At 34.4% G+C, this 16188-nt stretch overlaps 2 protein-coding genes across 2 annotated transcripts; both read right to left on the reverse strand.

Moving 5' to 3' along the window:
- Window positions 1-454: 454 nt before the first annotated feature.
- Window positions 455-2242, reverse strand: LOC141692673 (AAA-ATPase At5g57480-like). Its single transcript, XM_074497586.1, has one exon. It carries the CDS (start codon window positions 2130-2132, stop codon window positions 591-593), a length of 1542 nt encoding a protein of 513 aa, XP_074353687.1. The 5' UTR covers window positions 2133-2242; the 3' UTR covers window positions 455-590.
- A 5477-nt stretch (window positions 2243-7719) lies between these two features.
- Window positions 7720-14929, reverse strand: LOC141692774 (mitochondrial outer membrane protein porin 6). The gene is made up of 7 exons (XM_074497713.1): window positions 14748-14929; window positions 13624-13704; window positions 12404-12471; window positions 11024-11134; window positions 10761-10847; window positions 9511-9719; window positions 7720-8305 (listed from the first exon to the last, which is right to left on the reverse strand). The coding sequence occupies exons 2-7, from the start codon at window positions 13670-13672 to the stop codon at window positions 7999-8001; spliced, it is 831 nt and encodes a 276-aa protein (XP_074353814.1). The 5' UTR covers window positions 13673-13704; window positions 14748-14929; the 3' UTR covers window positions 7720-7998.
- Between the last annotated feature and the right edge of the window lie 1259 nt (window positions 14930-16188).

The following is a 16188-nucleotide window of genomic DNA, read 5'->3' on the forward strand; positions in this document are numbered from 1 at the left end:
ACATGTAATATCCACCCCTCCATGTGATTTCTAAACAGCTAAGAACTGGAAACAAACAAAATTCCAGTACCATTATAAGATTGATGTTCCAAACAGTAGACAATATCATATGCATTTCACACCAATGATCTTAATCATCCTACTGTCCTTGCCTTTCTAACTCTAAAATGAAATAAACCCATTCAGCCAAACACCCCCTCCCCCACATCCGCAAATTCATCATCATACTCCACAAAACACAAACCATGTATGCGCAGGCTGTTGGGACCGGTGGATTTCAAACCGTTTAACGGGAATGGGAATGTGATTCTAATACATTTTTGTATTAAAATCTCTATCCAATTCTTGTTAATCTGGTTGAGATCTTATGATCCAAACGGGCACTACGTAGGTATGCACATTACATAGTGTTTTTTAGTATTAGATATATGCAATGCAAGTGCTTGCTTAGGTAAGTCAGAAATTCAGATAATTATGTAAAAAAATAAAATTATGTCTTTTCCCTTACAAATCTCCCCTTCTCAATCTCTCTATCCGCACCACATTGTCTTTTAATTAAGTAGAAACAAAAGACTTTTGAAAAAAAATGATCAAATTAGTTTCTGATCAAATAATTCTTCTGCTGCTTCTTGTTCTTCTTCTTCTTCTCCGCGTTTTTCGACAACCTGATCATCTTCTTCACAGCCATTACTCTCCAATGCCCTCTTCTCTTGCTCCTCTTCATTGATCACATTCCCCTTCTCCTTCTTCTCCGCCTTCAATCTCAATGCCTCTAATAATTCCCAAACAGCCTTTTCTTTATCTCTTCGATTTTTGATCAATAGCTCGCTAATATCAGCCGGTGTCATCTCAGCTTTATCGATAACTTCTCTCAACTGTTTCATCAGATCCTCCTCAATGTCACCTTCATCGTACTCCAAATAACTCTTGAAAAGTATCTTCAACGAATCGAACGAACAATAATTCATAAATATATGCATATCCATCCTCCCACTCCTCAACAATGCCGGATCAAGTTTCTCTATATGATTAGTAGTAAACACAAAAATCCTCTCACTTCCGCAACACGACCACAATCCATCCGTAAAATTCAACAATCCCGATAAAGTAATCGAATTAACATTCTCCTCCCCCGCACCACCTCTCATTTCCGCGGGCAATAGCCCGTCCTGGCCTCTACCAGCTGAGCTACTACTACTATTATTCTTCTTCTTCCTATTCGTCAAATTTATCGAACAATCAATATCTTCAATAACAATTATCGACTTAGAACTAGTCTTCATCAACAACTTCCTCAACTCAGAATTTGTGTGCACCTCGGTCAACTCCAAATCATAAATATCGTAACCTAGATAATTCGCCATTGCGGCAATCATACTAGACTTCCCCGTACCAGGAGGACCGTACAATAAATACCCGCGCTTCCAAGCGCGACCGGTCCTCCTGTAAAAATCTTGGCCGTCCGCAAAATCTTTTAAATCGGACATAATTTTAATCTTTCTAGAAGGATCCATAGCAAGTGTATCAAAAGTACTAGGATGTTTAAACGGCACAGATTCCCAGGGATGCCCACGCGCATCTAAAGATCCACCTCGGGAATTGGTGTACAACAACCTGTCTTGATTTAATCGTCTTATTTCATTGGCTCTCTCCATAATAAAATTAAAATAAGAGTCTAAAATAACCGATTTATTTTTCTTATTGATGCGCAACGTGAACCCGCGTTTCTCTTCGGGTAAAGGCCTCCAGGAGAATGACTGACTCTGTCGTTGCGTAACAACATGCTCCCACGTAACCTGTATCCCATTATACATATCAGCCAGGCGATCGTTGTTCGATAAACCGAATGTGATTGCGGAGGAGTTAAGGCCGCGCGTGAGACTTAAACGGTTACCGGTTATCGAGGCCGAGCTAGACAAGTAGAGCTGGACCGCGTTGTAGAGCTCGTTAGTGTTGACGCCGTCTATCTCAGTTATGTCGTAGTAGCAGTAAGAGGAGGCCCAGTGGAAGAGGCGTTGGAAGATTTTGACGGAAGCGAAACGGAGTTCGGGTGGGAAAACCGTGTGGAGTATGCTTTGACAAAAAGCCCATACTCCCATAAGGGATGCTAGAGAAGTCCAGAACTCCTTCATTTTTTTTAAGTGTGTGTGTTTTTGGTGTGTGTTTTGAAAGAGAGGGTTTGAAAGAAATGAGGATTGAAAGAGTTTTGGGATTATACGGGGGGATGATGATGATCTAATATGGAGGGGGGTGGATTTATAGGATAAAATTTTGTTCTTATTTTGACTAGGTTACTACATGACAACATGTTCATGACCGACTCCTGCCTTGTATACCAACCATGTCCGAATTTTTGAAATTTTATTAAAGTATTACTTCCTCCGTTTTGGTCATATTTTCTATTTCGTTTGTTTCGAAATTATTGTCTATATTCCGTTAATTTAAATGTCGATTATGTTATTATTTTTTTTATTATAAGGTGAAAATCTGATAAATGATAAAATAAGCGAGGTGCAGGAAATATTTTACGATTCAACAAGACGTCTTTTATAACGGGATTTGTTGTCTATTTATTTCGTGCATACAGTAGTTTAGATTATTTTTAATTATGCTGTTTTGCTTGTACAATTGTCGAAACATCTTTTTTTTTGTTAGGAGTTAAAACATAATTTGAATATTTTTTTTTTGTGAGCGACTTTCGTGATATATTTTCATTATCCTTAAAATGACTACGAATTAATTAAAGGAGTCTATGAGTCTCCTATCCTATAGTGCCTGGACTTTTTAATTTTTTTTTACTAATTAGGCTTTTATGAGCATGTGTTCTAAATTTTAACAAATCTCTCTCCAGATAACAAGAATCGAAGTCAAAATTTGCAATAACAAGAAATGAGCCCTTAACCAAACCGGACTAGGCGTACTGAATCAAGTACAAAATCCTATTCTTCTCTAAGCCAGCCGAGGCTAGGCAAAGTCTGAGTAGCGAAGGTACTAAATTGAGATTTATACGGATCAATATTCCGATGCATATGATTTTAAAAATTGTATTTCTGTTTAATAGAAAATGTTTGGCGGCATCTTTCACTTTCACAAAGAAGCTGGGGAATTCTAGTCATTTGGCATGAGAATGGACTGCAGGTGATATGTTATGCAATGTGTTTGAACAATGTTACTCCTACTTAGCATGTGTTGCAAGAACCTTAAACTATGTTTTCTTATTCCATAAACCATAATTTAACTGTCTTAACACTGAATTATTCTGTTTCACACATATACGGCTCTCCCTCTGACACCATAAGATTTTGTTAATAGTGATGACCGGTCTGGTTAACATGTGCGACTTTGTTCACCTCTGGCTATTAAATTTGTTTTCGTTAAGTTTGATAGTATATGCGATTTTGTTCACGTCTCACTTCTAAATTTTATTTTCGTTAATCATTGCACTCCTTTAATACATGGAGTACATCATAATTCATAATGAAATGTATTCCATCCTTATTTTAATTTGAGAAATTAACTTATAACAATGTGATAAGAGATAATTAATAGAGATAGATAGAGACAATGATAGATGATTTAGGAATTATAGATAGATAGGGAGGTATAAATAGATAATAGGAGGGGGGTATGTGTTTAGGGGGGTAAAACAAGCAAGGAAAAGGAAAAGAAAAGATTGGGTGGGGTAAGATGATTGGCTGGCAGTGACTTGTTACATACAAGTACATGGAGAACAGCAAAGAGAAAATAGGTAAATGACAAATCTCATTTTTGGATGAATTATAATATAAATTGATTCATGTAGAGAATTATTATGAAATGGGGTCTCCAGCTCCCAGTTCTCTACCCTGTCCTGTTATTTGTTTATTTGTTAGAGTGGAGCACTAGGCTTACTTGTATTGTATTGTATTGTATCCCTCCCTCCATTTCATTTCATTGCTTTCTTTCTTCTTGGTTTATTTTGATTCTCTAGCCTTTCCTAGCCTACCCTAGCTTGTCTGGTGACTCTGATATCTGTATCAGTTCATACTGTCAATCTGTCATGCATTGCATTGCATGCCATACTGATCAGTTTCTCAAACAGACATGCTAAACAAGTAGGGGGTTCGGAATTTGGTTGAAACGAAACGTGTGCGCGTGAGCATTTAAATTTACGTACTGGTACTGGTTCATTATAAAAACAACTAGATAAATAATAATGACTTCCTTTCCTTACGGAGATTCCGTAAATATTTCATTCTAAAAATGGAAAGTTCGAAATAATTGGGATTTTTTAAAAAAAATTGCAAGTAGTTACTACTTCATAATCTGGCATGTACATAATAGAAACTCCTACGAGAATTTTTATGAAAGCCTTTCATATGCTTCTCTTCAATGGAAGTTTGATTTTCGCAGAATGTATCCTAATTTGCGAAAATATCCTAATTTTTGGCCTAATTCTTCTTCCGATGATCGATTCAACACACCGATTCAATTTGATTATCTATATATTTCTCTAAGTAATCAACAGGATAGTGGAGTATGAAATACTATATACTGGGAGATCAGAAGAATGAAGCATTAAGAAGATAGAGCGGATCTCACTAACTATTTCAGTTTTATCCAAGTTTATAAATACCCACCACACAATCAAATTTGGTTTATGTGCTGCATGCTGCTTATATATTTGCCTGGACTCTAGAGAATGCTAGGATTAGGATATACTAATTTTAATTACAATCAAGTTGGTTGATGATAAGATTAGGTTTATTGGCTGATGTGTTATTAAACAAGTTCATAGCAGGCCAGGCCTCATGCAAGATCAATGACAAGGATAAAGTATTGCTCTGTCCCTTCCCACTATTTTAGTATTCTAATTACTTGTTTCTTATTTTGTTAATCCTATATGATAGTAACATATAGAGATGAGAATAAAAATTTCAAAACATTATTTTGGATGTTGAGTAGTATAATAATGCTATTGATCAGTTTGTTGAGAGAATCTTCTGACACTGAAAAATGGACTGGTGACTTGATTTTGATTATTGTACATTGCAGTCTAGTAGCCATGCGCCTTGTTTAGTTTCTTGGTTGGAATAATACCCTAACATTGCCAACATAAGCAAATTAGCATGTGGTCTAGCTACTGATTTTTTCTGTCAAATTCAGAGCTCTACATGGCCTAGCAGTTCCGGAACTTAGGGTGTCAATTTCGGGGTTCGGATCGTGTATTTGTAAACGAGTCAATTTTGAGTTAAGTTAAAATTACCTAAAATTAAATGAATAGAAACTTTAAAGTGGAAAGAAATAAAATTCTTAATAACAGGTCATTTTGGGTCATTTTCGGGTCGTGCATGTCTTATTCTGTTCACTTTCGGATTTTCTCTCAGTAAATCGGGTTATGAATTGAGAGGGGTTCGGGTCGTGTCCGATATTGCCGCTCCTAGCGAACTTGAACTGATTTTTTTTTATATAAATTTATCTAGCAGTTGCGGAACTTGAACCGAATGTGTGCTACAAATTTATCTAACAATTGCGGAACTAGAATCGAATTTGTGTTATATAATTATCTAGAAATGGCGAAACTTTGATTTTTATTTAATTTTCCCTTTTAGGATTATGCATGAAAATATATAAATAAAAAAATACGGTTTGGTTTGACAAGATAGCATGTACAAAGATTGCACGTTTGATTTTCTAAACATATAACTTAAAAAAATTAAGAAAGCAAAAAAGAACTCCTTTATTGCAAATCTTTTTAAAGACAGAAAAAGGAAAACAAACCGCCCTTACATAATATTTTTTTTTTTTTGACAAATGCAGAAAACTTTCATTAACTTCAATATAATACAGTCGGGACAAACCCCCAACTGTCGATACAACCAGGTGGTAAAACAAATATCATACTAAAAACAATTAGATGATTTGTTTCCTGATCGTTTAACACATAGAATTTAAAAATTCTTGAAATTAAAAACGAAATAAAAGACATCCCGAGCAATCCAAATTGTGCCAACATCTCTGAAAATAGCAACATCGCAATTGACCATATCACATAAAAACCATTGTTAGCCCAATGTTCAAAAACACCAATCACTGAGATTGGAAAAAACGACACCACAGCTATCTACTTGCCGGACACCGGCTATAAACATGCCGAAAACACCCCAGCTATCTACATGCCGGATACCAGCTATAGACATGCCGAAAGTGTAAACACGTGAAAGATGAACAATCTTTGGTTGTGAAAGGTGAGCTCTTGCAATAATTAACACCGCTCCAGATTCGACGCAGGCTTTGCAGACCACCAAGAATATCAATAAACTCGTTCTCAACCGATTCAACACGAAATAAACACAATCATAATTAAACAAAAACATAACAAAACACTCCAAAAGGAGAGACAAAACACACACTCCAAAAGGAGAGACACGCAAACACCCAAAAAATTGGGTTTTATTGAAGGGAAATTAATAAGGACAAAAGAGAATGAAGGGTTGGGGCTTTCCACCGGAAAAAACCAGTGGAAGCCCCTTGATTTACTTGAAATAAACAAACCCTAGGAGAGGAGAGAAGAGGAGGGAGGCGGCTAGGTTTTAAATATTACGCCCTTACATAATATTAAAAGACAATGGATTTTAAAAAGCTAATATAAAGTAAGTCAAGAATGTCCACATGTTTTAGTGTAAAAGATTAGTGAGACTCATTTGTTAATCAATTAAATTAATAAAATTAACTTTATACATTACAGTAGAGTTGTGAAATGAGAAGTTAAATTCAGAGCAGTTTTTTAAAATTCAGAGCAAATGAGTGTGAAAAGTCTAAATTACCCTCACGATAATTTTTACTAGGATTGATGATGTGCATTCAGGGAGGGTATTTTAGTCATTTCACTATTCTTTATCATTTCCCTTATGAAATTCTGAAATCTATAATCCTAGGGTACTATATGAACATTATGTGTAGCATATGGTTAGGTTAGGATTGCACATGTTTGAAATCACAGAGAGCCAAAAGGGGACCCCAGTGAGCCAGGAAAGCCACTGCTGTGAAGCAATCTGCAAACCCCTTGAAACAGAAAACTCAGGGAGCAAGTGAATTGAGTAGTACAAATATTGTGTCAGATTTGTGGCATTCCACAAAGCATGCATCAACTGCTTCAATCATAGAGTTAGTTTCACAAGCATTCTGCTGCTCAGTCCCTTTCTTGCTACTATACAACTTTGTTGCCAACCTGTAAAATTGTTTTCTATCTGGCTTTTTAACATTTCAATTCATATTCATATACATATCACATATGTTGTGAAAATTTTGCAAGAGTTCTATTGATGTGGTTTAGATAATACTACTTCTATTCAGGCAAAATAGAGATGAGTATCCCCCTCCTTAATTATCGATATTTGTAGATATTACATGTATTTCATCTATAAGGCGTATTAGCACATAAGAGGATGAAAGGGTAAAAACTCTGGAAAGTAGCCAATGAGAACATACGGATATAGTAGATTGCGAGGTGAACCCGGATGTTTGATTGCTGATGGAACAAAGAGCTACAGGAGAACCTCGATAAATGAATATTCCATTAACGAATAACTTTGTCAAATTAATAATTTTATCAGGCCCCGGCCCCGACATAACAGAGACAATGTATTTTTAACCTCAGTAAATGAATAAAATTTTCCGATCCCGAGTGTATTCAACTAATATTCCAAATTAAAGATATCAAAGCAATTACGAATCCAGAGAACCAAAAAAGAGTCATTTTATGCATGGCATTTGGAACTGTGTTCCAGTACAATATTTCTTTTACTTCACATCTACATGTTCATAACTGCCAGATTATAAAAAATTATAGTAAAGAATTGAGTGTAATATCCAAGAGACTAAGGTTACAAATCGTGAAACGGCTAAAATTTGATTTTCTCAAATTGACTTGAACATGATGTAAAGTGTAAACACCCACACTTGATAGGGTCAAAAAAATTGTTACTGGCAGAACCAAAGATATATTATCAATTCCCTTCAGGGCTTGAGAGCAAGGGTAATACCCAATTTTGGGGCTGTATTTACAGCCTTGGTGTCATGCTCGGCTGAAACGGTTATAAGAGATTTTGGCCTCCATTCTCGTTGGCATAACATTGCAACCCTACCATCATTGGAAAATCGTGCTTTCACCATAGTTAAAGGATCAACCATATGGCTGCTTCCGAAGCTAAATTTGTTTTCAGAGGAAGTAAAGCTATGAGTCATCTCCGCCGCAATCTCAGTTCCACTCGAGGAACTTACAGACTGAATATACGATGCCTTCAATGTTTGTCCTTTGTCCAGCCTACAATATTGGATCAATAATTAAAAAGAAATGCACTTCCACATTAAAAACTTCAAAAGGTCCATTGATCAGTGAAACTTTAACCCATTGGATACACCTCACCCTTGGTAATAAGAAGTTGAGGGGTTTGAATCACAGTGGAGATATTCTGTGTCGAGTATCTAAATTTCTTGTTTATTGGCCAATCAAATTTCTTAATTCTTACAAGTTACAACTGACCTTAAAAAAATGCTACGTCTTGTACAAATAATTAAAAATATGTCAATACACTTTGCCGCATTATAAACTTTAACAAAGCTCTGAATCATTGAAACTTTAGCCTGGTGAATACACCTCAAACTTGGTAATAAGGTCAAGGCCTCAAGGGTGGTCACTATTGCGTCCATATCCAAGTTTCTTGTTTTTTTTGCCAAGTTGATTTTTTTGCAACTGACCTAAAGAATAAAACTAAAATAATATAGTCTCTTACAACTATTGCCTTGGGTAAAAAAAGATGATGATGGCCTAAAGATTCAGATCATAAACCCAACCCCACCACAGGAATCTTTTCATATCAAACAGAGAAGTACTGTGCTGTGGTGAAATTACAGGCCAGAGAGGCAATTTCAGAGACAACTAGCACGTTACAAGATGAACAAAATAAATGATAACGTAAATAATTTTGAAGAGTATAGATCATTCACTGCATTCCACATGGTATAGCTATTACCAATTGCACTTCGATTTAAACTTAAAGTAAATTGTGCACATTGAGCAAAGAACAACAGTTACGTATTGTTATATTCTCGAAAGTGGTGCAGAGTATTTAATTTAGAGGTCCATGTTATTTAATTTCACCCGCCACCAAAACACCGCATATGTTAATCATCACGATTGGGATTTTTTATTTGGTTCAGTAACTTGACCGAAAAGGAACATAACAAATAAAGGTTTCTGCAACCAACTAATATTCGGTCCATAGTTCGTCTCAAAAAGCTCAGTTTTCCCTAGTTGAGTCGAGACGAAGAAAAGCAGCAGATAATTCAATTCCTAAATCATAATGGTAACCACCCATGCCTAACAACTGCCTTGAGTGTTTAGTGTTCGCTACCAGAAGGCATATGAAAAATACTTCAATGTATAATAATATTTATTCGATATGGGCACCTGGATCAAGAACCTAGAAACATAAAAAAGAATATCACATATAATTTGCAAACACTTACAGCATCAGTGCTGCTGAAAAATCTGGTCTGTTGAAGCTTATCCCAGCATTGTACTTTGTAAAAGAAGATGATGCAGTATCAAGTCCAACTTCACCACCAAGAGCTAGACCTTTGTCACCAATTACTGCAGAAAGTTCCAACAAAGGGGCTGGATGCAGGCCAATACTAGAACAGATGGCTGCACGGTGATGCAGGTAGTGCAGATCCAGCTAATAAGAAATATGTTTTTTAAATGTGTTAGCATCTTTGTAAGTAATTTCAAATTTCTTCTACTCAAAGCTAACACATTTTCGTTTAAGATTTAATATTCATTCTTCATCTTGTCTCTTTCACATTTTATATCTGTTTCGAGACATTTAAGCACAGTACTCAAATCATTTGTCCTCTTGTGGAAGGTTAAAATTGGTAATCTTGCTAACAGACCAAGAGAAATCCCTATTGATTAGTTCAAAGCTTTCCTTAATAAAAAAGTTCAAAAGCTTTGTTTATTCGCTGCAACAGTTAATCACGAAAAGCAAAATTCCTCCCCTCCACCCAAATATTGCATATACAGCCAAATCTCAAGGATAACAGAAACGGAAAATGCATATTCAAAGCAGTTGTTAATCCCCCATAAAAAATTATCCATAGCCTCCGCCGCCACTTGCCTCTAGAGATCCACATTTACTGCTGCTTCAACTGTTTAGAGTTTATATTATTTCCATGCTATATATAATACTGCTTACAACAAAAAATGTAGAATCCCAAAGGGAGGCAGTACTGATTATACTATATCATATCATATATGTCAGGAAAAGGTGAAGAGAGTTAAGAATTAGAGAGCACTAGAATATTAAATAGCAGAGACACCAGATTAATGAGATAAAAGGCCTAATTCTGAATTTTCTCTGATATTTAATTCATTAACTACTTTTACTCCAAAACCCAGGCTTTTAATAAACCTAATCTAATCTTTTTTTACCATTTAATTTTCCAAGGTTCCCTAATTCTAGACGTCAATTACCTGTTCCTGACATATACAATGCTGTATAAGCAGCACTGCATTCTGTTGGATCCTACAATTTGTACATTAAAGTATAGCTAAACATGATTAGCCCGATGAACTCATTAATTGTGTTCAGGTAGACTAGTAAAAAGAATAATAAATTATATGTAGGTGACAGGACCAGAATGGTTCCATTTCCACAAAAATTAAACCAAAAAAAGAGTCGGTATATATCAGAATTATCGTCCAAAGCATAAATACTAACCTTTCCAGACTTATGATCAGGAATGTCAAAGCTACATGCTGCATTCATACAGGGCAATACATCATTGACGGTAACTTTTGTGGATATCTGTAGCACAAGGAAATTCAGATAGACACAACCATACCCCGTGATTATTTTGTTTAAAGGGATTTATACACAATTATAGAAGCTAAAAAGTAAATTAGTGCATTTTGCAGAATTTATTAAAACAGTACAATTACTAGATCAGAATTTACTTTTAATTGAGACAACATATTACTTACATTAGAAGAAGTATTAACTTTCACATTTACAGCGGTCCTTCCACTCTTATACTCTGTACTTATGTCACCAACAAAATATTGATTTATCTTTGACCCCGTAGCAACAAGTCCCTGCACAGATCAAAATTATAATAATAAATAGGACACAAAAATAACAACATAGCTAATATACTCAAGTACTAACATCAAACTATATATAGTTTAAAGCACTTAATCAAGAAGCTTTTCAAGAAGATTATTCATGAATCACTTAGGTATAACTTTAAAAATTGAAAAATCTTAACTGCTCCACATTTATCACCAACATAAAACTAAAGATTCAGCTAGCTTGTCATCATCAAGTTCATAGAATTGAACTTGTGCAACTAGAAGTCTTCATTTCTCCTTATTGGTCAACGATATTTAAATAACTCAAAGTGATTTGTTTTTCCCATAGAATAGCCAATAAAATTCACGTAAAATGTTGAGGAAGACGTTTTTTCTTGCGACTCTTGTCAATATTAAGAACAATCATTAGTAATTATAGTGCTTACAACAAAACAAAAAATAAATTTAATGTACATTATAATATAATATAAAGTATTAATTCAATGATATAATGATTAGATTTTCAACTATGATAGATAGAAAAATATGTTAATAGATTGATAATACAGTAAAAACATGATAACTGAAGTAATACTACTTCCGTCTCAATTTTTGCAAGCCTTTTACTTTTTGAATGCAGTATAAGGCATAAAAAAAGGTAATTAATCATCAAAAAATTCATAGCACTGTAACATGTGTAAGAAATTAACTTAAACATTAAAAAAAACATGGGATGCCTTGAATTACGTCCAAAAATTTTGGCTCGCCTAGATTAGGGCGGATAGGCTGCAAATAAACAACTTTTAGCCATAACACCATGCAAAAATACTTTTAATAATGATTGATAAATGAATTAAAGCCAGCCCTGCAAGGATGTAGAGGATATGCACGTTGCAAAAGACTTGTAAGGTATAATGCTGAATGGATAAAACTTCTCTACTGGGCTAGCCCGTTTAAACTTTTACCTAAAATCAATCAAACAACTTAAACCAACCATTGTGAATTTGTGATTCTTTTGCTTGAATGGAATTATTCATTTTCTAAAACAAGTCCTAAAGCTAACATGAACTTAAACAAAAGCAAAAATCTACATCATTGCTCCTATGCCAACATGTAACTACATGTCCTTGCGCTAAAAGTGAGAGCTCATAACAACTTTTTGTAGAATCAAGGAGACAATGCATATAGGTTAAAATATCCAGTAACTAAACCCTAATAGCTACCAAGAAGACAGCAGATAAGATTACTGGAAGCCAAAGGGGAAAATCAAGTATACATAATACAGGAACATACCATTCCAGTAGAACTTGGGAGAGATAATAGAAACTTGTGATCATAGTTGTAATCTTTCGTCAAGAGGTCTGCACAAAAAAAAAGAAGCAAAATCTTCATCAACTGTGAAAGCAGTTTCGCTTTTGTAAAAAATGTAAACAATATAACAATGAGAACCCTCAACCCTTGGAAACAAGCAACAAAATTGCCCTCTTAAAGCTTGTTGACCTGCTAGATGACAATTTATGAGTAATATGACTTGGTGCTGGCTTTTCTTTGGTGTATTGTTGTGTTGTACAAACTATATATTCTAGCAACTTCACTACCCAGAAGAGAGGACATATGATAACTGTATGATAGTATTTTACTGCCTAACCATTTCAAACATATCTCATTTGCTTCAACTTTAGTGTGCTATCACTTCTTTGAAGTACACTGATATTTCCTTCATGCATTAGCCTATATGCACTTTATTGAAACTGATCAATAATCGAGCATACATATCTAAGACACAGGAAAAAACAAAAAAGTTGTACTCTGCTGAAACGTTCTTCCTTGCAACGTATATAGAATAATCAAGTAAGCATCTAATTCAAGGGACGCGTCAACAGCATTCATATTGTTCACTATTTTGTGATTTCTGTTTCTGTTTTTGCAACATATTCTATTTGTAAAATGAATCCTGAAAACACTAAACTAAAGCAACTTTTTATAACGGACCAGAGGGAGTAATACATAGGACTTAGGAGTTACATTTACTTTGCATATATGTATATGAATATGACAATCACGCCACAAATTGGAATATGAGATGCCTATGTTTACAAGTACGTTACACTTTGCAGGCCATTCGTTTAGGGAATTCAAGTTGGGGAATTCAGACAGAATAGTATCATTTCCAGGACCTAATTGTTGACTTAAATATGAAAACTTTCTGACCAGATAATAGATACATGTGCAAAAAGGCACCAATATATGGTATATATACACACTTAACAGTTGACATCATTGTAGGTATTATCCAGCAGAGAACAAAAGAAATTACTAAAAGAGGAAATATACAACGAAAAAGCTAATACATGAGAACAAACAACTAATCCTAAAATTAAACATGGTATCTGAATAGTTAAAGAAAAAAACCATAAAACTGATACTTAAGCAAGGTAATGTTATTTTGCACTCAGAAAATAAGTAATAGTTTCTCAGACAAACCGTGACTGGGCGTGTGAATTCAAGATTACCTTTCGCACGTTTACCAATATTTGGATATGGTGCAGGACCATTGCCCATTCTGAATGGAGTAATGCTACCGAAATCACAACCTGATTAGCCACATTCCACATAACAAATGTAAGTTACGAAAATCTTAGTAGAAAATAAAGTAACTAAAATGACATTATCTATTTTAAAACGCAAATATTTGAATATTATATAGACGGAGAAAAGTGCTAAAGAGATTACGGTAGTGGAATCAGGAGGTATTCAGTTAAGCAAAATCAATCAGATAGTGTTTAAGCAATCTCTCTACATCGTAAAAAGGACATCTAAATTATGAAAAAAACAAATTCCCAATTTCTAACAAAATGAGAATACAAAATTACTCTTCACATGAGCTTGCACTCGAAGCACGCTAGTCATGAGTTGAGTTGTAGCAGTAGCATGCAGTACACTTATACCTGACTGAGTCTAATGCTACTTACTCTACGAAATTAATCATATAATCTGTCATCACCATACAACATTAGCCAGAAGAGATAAAATGATCACCTAATTCAGCAAAAAAAATACTATAGGTACTTCGATATATTGCAGGTATTTCAAGATGCAACACAAACATATACACACTAAGTATTGTTTAATGTTTCCTATAATTTAATTAAAATCGAAAGAACAAAAAACATAATGTCCGACAAATTCTCCGGAAAAGACTACAAATCCTGCAAAAATTAAAAGCAACACTCATTCATACCACAGGAAGTACCAAATGTCGAAAAAATATTCTTACAATCGCTAAATCGTATAAACAGGCTTATTCAGCGTTACAATAACGGATCAGTTATAACATTAAGGTTTCGAACCTCAGAAGGCATGAGTAACTGAGTACTTAAATTTATGTAAATTTACTAATCAGTTACAAGATTGAGGTCTCGAACCTCGAGGGCGCGAGTATTTAAATTTCTGTAATCGAAAAATAGAACTAGTAATATACACAACACATACAATAGCCAGTAGAGTGTACCTAAACTCAATCAATTATCACTTTTTAACTAAATTAATAGATAAGTGCAGTTATAGAGATGCAATATTTAGTATTATATAAAAACAGTATGAAAAAATGTAGAGTGTGGAGCGAATCGAATCTTACGAGAGAAGAATTGAAATCGACGAAGATCCAGAGAGGGCTCTTACGCCGATTCAGATACGTTGCAGCTCTCGTGTATGTATATCGTGTGTATGTATCGGTGACGACGAAGATGATGTGGAGGGCTGCGAGAGATTTGCAGCGCTGAGGAGAAGTAATATCTGGACGCCCTTCCTGTGCTGTACCTAGGTTGAATCGTTTCTTTTATTTTACTATTTTGCCCCCCGTTTTATTTTATTTTATTTAGTACAAAAAGGTAAAGCTTATTTTTTGCCGAAGTTAAAAAGACGAAATTACGGTTTTACGGCGTCGATTAGTGAATTTAATAAATACATTATTTAGTAGTTTAGTTTTTTTGTTAATGAATATAATCTCCATATGTATGTCCGTAGATGATATGGTTTGTGTTGTATCGACCTAAATTCAAATTCATATCGGTTTATTTAATATAACTTATTATAAAAATTATTTAAAATTGACAATTTCAAAACAATATTAAAATACAAGTGTAATGATAATAATAATTTAATAATGTTAAAAGTTACGAAATGTAACATAGTACAAGAAGTTTAAAGATAAATTACAAACATAAATTTGTTGTTTGAAATAAAAAAAAAGTTTATATAATCTATATAATCTTAAAGGCTACTAATGCCCAATTAGAATTTAGCCACTAAATTTACACATGACCCACTATCCATGACCCATTTAATTTTTTTACACATAAAACATTATATTATACACATATTCATGAATCTTTTAAGATTTAAATATTTTATAACACAGATACAAACTAACCTATTATACAACTAGACCCCCCTAATTGTAGCAATTGATTAGTACGTTCAAATTTTTTTGAATTTTTTTCTCTCTCAAACTGGTGCTAAATGTGGTAACTGATTAATAGGTTTCCTCTGTTGTTCTTCTCAATCCAACGATTTTGCTCCGCCGATCTCCTGTCAAGCATGGATTCGCTCACTAGAAGGCTCAGGCTTTGCAAGGACATCACTTTTAGGTTTGATTTCATCATGAATAACTTTTAACTATCATGCACGTTAAGTGTTATATGATTTTGAATGGTTTGTGTTTTTGTCCGTAGGGTTGAAACGTTTGATTCGTAGCCAAGATTCATCAGATCAGGGCTCAAACCAATCTTCTCTGTTGCAGGCTATCCCAAGTTTTCATGTTTCTGAATCGAATGGTGAATATCATTCTTCCTCTTACATTTTGTATGTAGATTGTAATCTAATTCATGTTCTTATATTCGTCTCATTGAATCAGTTGTGAAGCGTAGAAACGTATGTGTTGAAAAAGAAAATCAGAGTCTCAATGTTACAGTCTCGAATACACAGTCACCAGGTTCTGCATTATCATCTGGTATGTTTTCCATTATATTTGTTTATTATCTGTTACATTAGTGAATGTTGGGAACTCATGATTCATA

The sequence above is a fragment of the Apium graveolens genome, chromosome 10 (genome assembly GCF_009905375.1).
Source record: "Apium graveolens cultivar Ventura chromosome 10, ASM990537v1, whole genome shotgun sequence".
Classification (NCBI taxonomy): domain Eukaryota; kingdom Viridiplantae; phylum Streptophyta; class Magnoliopsida; order Apiales; family Apiaceae; genus Apium; species Apium graveolens.

Coding starts and splice junctions, on each gene's coding strand:
- LOC141692673 (XM_074497586.1), bottom strand. CDS start 2,132: ATGAAGGAGTTCTGGACTTCTCTAGCATCCCTTATGGGAGTATGGGCT.
- LOC141692774 (XM_074497713.1), bottom strand. CDS start 13,672: ATGGGCAATGGTCCTGCACCATATCCAAATATTGGTAAACGTGCGAAA. Junction 12,472..13,623: donor TATTGGTAAACGTGCGAAAG/GTAATCTTGAAT, acceptor TTTTTTGTGCAG/ACCTCTTGACGAAAGATTAC. Junction 9,720..10,760: donor CTGATCATAAGTCTGGAAAG/GTTAGTATTTAT, acceptor ATTTCTTATTAG/CTGGATCTGCACTACCTGCA.